The 5274-nt window shown below is 47.3% G+C and overlaps 1 protein-coding gene across 1 annotated transcript; it reads right to left on the reverse strand.

Moving 5' to 3' along the window:
- Positions 1-1363: 1363 nt before the first annotated feature.
- LOC144169034 (E3 SUMO-protein ligase gei-17-like) lies at positions 1364-4543 on the reverse strand. Its single transcript, XM_077698030.1, has 2 exons — positions 4171-4543; positions 1364-1782 (listed from the first exon to the last, which is right to left on the reverse strand). Exons 1-2 carry the CDS (start codon positions 4396-4398, stop codon positions 1396-1398), a joined length of 615 nt encoding a protein of 204 aa, XP_077554156.1. The 5' UTR covers positions 4399-4543; the 3' UTR covers positions 1364-1395.
- Positions 4544-5274: the final 731 nt, after the last annotated feature.

Consider the following 5274-nt stretch of genomic DNA (forward strand, 5'->3'; position numbering starts at 1 on the left):
TTCATTCCACGTACCATAGTCGAATGGAATAATCTGTCATCTCATATCGCCTCTCAAAAAGGCAACACAATATGGGGCACTAATTCAAGATGTAACCTAACACTTTGCTCTCATTTTCGATTTTTCTTTTCCGTCTTTGAAAACGTGCACTGAACATTTTTGTTTTTGCTGTGCATTTTCTTTTTAGTTTTTGTTCTGCTGATAGGTTGTGTCTCATGTTGTGCTTGAATATGAACCATTTGTTTTATATTCCTGTTTTTTTTTATTATGTATTGAATTTCGCATTATCACTCTTTTCAAGCTTACGGTGTGTATTTATTTGCGTTTACAGTTTAAACATTCCTGTTTCGTCTGGTTTTGTTTCTTTACCCTTCCTTTTATTGCGGTAATGCAATTCGCGTCATCTGTAACCCCCCTATGTAATAGCCCCTACTCACGGGGGCTTTTATGGGTGTTGTGACAAACAACCCCAAACCTCCTAATAAGACGTTTGTGACGGTGCAAAAAAATTAATGCGTTGTGCACAGAAAAAAAAACATTTATATGATAGAAGTGAACAACAACGAAATATATAGAAGACAGCCGCTTTATTTCCCGCGGTGCGATGTGCGTGTGGGAGCCCGCTGCTTGGTGCGTAGCAATAGACTGTTGAGTCCTCATAAAAGCATCCCAAAAATGCTTTAAGGAAGCCTACGCATTTTGAAAACAGTTTTAGTGTGTGAACTACTTTTTAACATTACTACGAGTACAACATTAGCGCAGTACGGTTTTGTAACGGCGGCCTCCGTCAGCGGCACAAACAAGACAAACGTTTTTGTTATCAACCAAAGTTGCACTTTGTCTTAAGGTCTCCTTTGAGCAGTCTTGCGGAAGTCATAAAATAGCCGCATGTAATGGCTACAAAACGTTTTTTTTAATCAAGGTTTAACGCTCTGCCTTGCTTTCAGCGCTCAATTTTTTTTATCTCAGATTTTATTTTGATTCGCCGAAAACAGCAACTGACCGGAGAAAACGAATGTGAGATTACACTTGTTTATTTAGAGAACATTTATCGGTCGTTTATTGGAATTGAGAAGTGTAGAAAGCAACGTGAGCAACACATAAGTACTGCATAAATACATAAGCAAATACATAAATACATGACATAAATACCATCCCCAATTGAAGTGGCAAATATATACATAACAATTTGGAAAAGATGGCAATCGAAGATAGCGAACCCATCAGAGACTACGACCAAGCCAATGATCAAAGCCAAATTAGGTTTACCTCTGAACAACTGTAGATACAAGCGATGCGTATGTGATAGTCCCGATGATGTCATCAATTACCTCGAATAAGACCCCGAAGGATTAATTTTTTTTCCGCGGGCATGTAGCGGCGCGCCTCGCCCGTTTATCTACTCGTTATCGTCCGAATCGAGCACCAATTCCGAAACATCGCGCTATGCCTTCCGGACGGGCTTGACGGAGCTGTCTTCGATGACGATGACGCTGTGGTCGTCCTTGCCCGCCGCCACGTTCTCCCACTGGCCGTCGGCGAAGAACCTGACGTGGTCGCTGTGTTCTTCAGCTTTGCCGAGGACGTCCAGCGTGAACAGGTGGACCCACATTCTTCGACGGGCAGCGCCAGGTCGCACACGGGGCAGCGCCAGAACGGCTTCATGGTGCTCTCATTCGCGGCGAGGTACGCGTACGCGTCGAAGCACTGCACGTGGCGGCAGTGCACTCCCCTGCAGGGTACCTTCATCCTCTTACGCGACAGCGGGCACAGCAGCGACACCTGCGTGCGAGCACGGTTTGAGAATTGAGCTTTCTGAAATGAGAATGTAAGCGTACGCCCGCGTGTATCGCGTAATATGTATTTGAAATCGGTTATGCATGCCTAAGTTCTAAAAGAAAAACTTGCCGTCGTGTGAGCAACTAGCATTATTAACAGCGAGGCTGTTCCAGGGCTGGGCTTGAGGACAGTCTGTCCTGGTATCGTGTCAGTGTGTACCCCCGGAGCAGGTTTCTCCGCCCTGAAAAAAACCGGTTCCCAGTGTAGAAAATTTCTTTAAAAAAAAATTAGCAGTGGCTTAGCTCGACTCGCATTGAAAGAAAGACATTCGACTCGCATTGAAAGAAATTGTGCTCTTTGTGTGTTCAGGTTCATGTTTTCGGGATCACGTTTCATTTGTTCATGACTTCACACTTAATACACAAAAACAGGGGTTTAACCGAGGCTGCCCGTGGTTGGTCAAACGACGATGGGCGATGCGTTGTGAGCGCAAATTTTTCCCAATCTCTCTCTCTTTCTCCTTCGTTAACTTAAGCTACAAGTCTACCCGCGGCTTAGAAATTGCGACACTTAAGACGTGTAGGTGCAGCGACGGCCCCCTAAAGTTAAACGTGCCATTGCGTTCCCGTAGCAATGACGCGCGCTTTAAGGTAAAAAAAAAAATTAGCAGTGGCTTAGCTCGGCTATTTCAGGATATGCGTAGCGTTAGCTAAGGTTCAGCTGGTTATTCTTAGCTTTCCTGGTTGTCTAGGATTAGCTTGATTATCATGCTTACTGCAACTTCAATGACACACACACGGTATACGCATTATGTGACACATGTATGTTTATCAAGCGCCTCCGGCGCAGCGTCACCAATCGCCCCAGAGCTAAGCTGGTTCCACAGGCGCACGCCGGTGTTGCTGCGACGCACGAGCCATCGGTTCCACACCCGGCCACCCCTCGCATGATCAAGTGGACCTGGCCGCCATGTGCGGAACGGAGGTGGACGAAGACGCTGGGCGCGTAAGGTGTTAGAGAGACGCCGGGCAGCGAGCAGCGTGCTGTGCGCCGTGTGACGTCACTGTTCCTCGCGCATGCGCAGCACGGCTCTCCAGGAGCCACGCGAAACTGCTCAACCTCGGCCAGTGTAGCTCACGCTACAAAACAAGGACCCACGGCCTTCATCAGTGAAAGGTGTCGTCTCAGAAATGCATTTTTGCGTAGAGGTGAAGGCGACCTTTAAAAAATTGGATTCATTCAGCTTGGTTTTGGTAAGGCGGCTTTCCCACAGTGAGTGTTCGGCAGTGAAGCGTGGCCATCCACTAAGGTGAAATGATTACAGAAAACTGTTCTAACATTTCTAACGATTATTGAAAGCACCGAGCAACAAATTCTATCACAATTAGCCTCCAAGACGACTTTACCATTACGCCCAGTTTCACTCGTCGTAATTAGTACAGACTGACGTTGTCGACGTTACAGAGTTTGTCTGCTGTCAATAAATAGCCATCTACCGAGCAAGTATGGTTACAGAAAACGGCGTTTACTGCTGTTTTACCAAAATTATCCGGAAACAATTCATATGAAAATTAGGCCCTATGGAAACTCCAACATTACGCACAAGAAATTCATGTGAAGCTAGAGATAATCTTCATACAGGAAACCCACAGGTCAACTGCTTCAGCACATTTCACGCATGGATGGATCTGTGTTTAATGTTTTCTGCTTACGCCGTGACCACGACGGATCGGCCTTGTAGCCCGATTTCTAGTTTCTGGTATGCCACTACGAGGAGTGGTCGTAACTCTGCAAATGGTCAGAAACTAGACGATGATGATCGAAAAACATCAGTGCAATGGTAAGGGGTGTCCAACCGGGCTTCCACATCGCTGGAAAGAAGCCCTGGTTACGCACCTGGAGTAGACACCCGAGTAAGATGACACTCCGTCGTTCTTATTAAATTGAGCAAAGGGATTATGGTATCGATCTCAATCATAAAAAAAGTGATGTGTTGTGAATACGACACATCATCTTCACTTTTACCAAAACCTTCGTTTTTTCCTCATCGATTCCTCTGAAGAAGAAATTAACCATACGGTTTTCTTCTGCAGAATTTTTCTCTAATGCTCAACTTTCTTGAGAGCAGCAGTCGTTCACCCGTGCTCTCCTTTGCGAAAAAAAGCTGTAAGTGCAGTCGTGTTAGAAGTTATACCTTGCAAGTTTTTTTCAAGTGTCGATTGGTGGTGCCGTCGCCTGCTGGTGCCGATCCTGGCAGGCGTGCTTTCACGCCGAATAGCGCCGGTTTTTCCCAGTTAAACGTCTACCGCGGACGCAGCTAGCTTATTAACTAAATGGTTAAATTGTATGCGACACACCATCAGCTGACAGCAGCACGTTTCAAAGGCGCACCTGCAAAATCTCCACCACGGCATCGCCACTTGATCCGTCCAAGTGGCCCTTCACGAGGTCCAGCGTGTCTGCCCGCTTGTAGACGTGCGGAAAATCGTCGCTGTCGAGGGCGCGCAGCACTTCTTCGGGAACCTTCATCACCTGTTCGACGGAGACGGCGACGTGCGTCGGTATGGCCTGGCTCCAGACGCGGAAGTGGTTGGTTCCTTGCTTTCCCAGGGGCGTCATGTTGACCGTCGTGAAAGGGATGGTGTTGCATGGCTGGGTGTTCACTCTCAAGCGCGCCGAGCAGGGTCCGAGACTGGACGCGGACGCCTTCGGTTGGAAACGGACCAGGGTCAGTGTCCGAGACACCCCGTGGTCAGCCTTGGTGAACGTTCCCGTGAAGACACACGCGTTCGATCCCGCGTGTGGTGAGGAAGCCTTCAGGGAGAGCGACCTGACGAAGCGGAAGAAGGGCTTAGAAGGAGTCGTCCTGTGGAGAGCGCGAGCCATGGCGAAGGTCTGGGCCCGGCCAGAGCAACCAGACTGCGCCCCCTGGGGAGAAGCGGTGCAGAGCGCGTGGCGTGGTCGAGTCAACAGTCACGTGGCATGCAGTTAATGGCACAACGTGACAGTTCGGGCTGTGGTGGTATCATAAACGCTAGACTAACGCTGTAGCTTCTGGATACGCTGTCACAGAAACGCTACAGGTAGATGCCACAAACCCACAAACTCAACACGTACATTCGCAAAAGCTGCGGAAGCGTGGCGCCCAGGCAGCATGCCGGCTGATAACGAAGATTCTCTGAAAATGTGATTCTCTTGTTTTTTACGGTAACGATGTTATAGTGTATGACTGACTACAAGCAATGATTTCTTTATTTGTATGCCGCGGCGTCCCCATCACTATCTCAAATAGTATCATCATCACGGTTGACGGACATACAGGAATTTTCTTTTAGCAATGGAGCTGTTTAGTTTTGAGTTTGTTCCTGTGGCTTTAGCAAAAAATAAAAAGACAAAATCTACTCTGAAATTTAGACAATTGTCTACTAATGCATTGCCTTCTTCCACCGCTTGTCTAAAGTGCGAGTTCCTTATAACAAAATATAGATATGACTA

Source organism: Haemaphysalis longicornis, unplaced genomic scaffold (genome assembly GCF_048455015.1).
Source record: "Haemaphysalis longicornis isolate Haplotype H1 unplaced genomic scaffold, Haemaphysalis longicornis Haplotype H1 scaffold_1, whole genome shotgun sequence".
NCBI lineage: Eukaryota > Metazoa > Arthropoda > Arachnida > Ixodida > Ixodidae > Haemaphysalis > Haemaphysalis longicornis.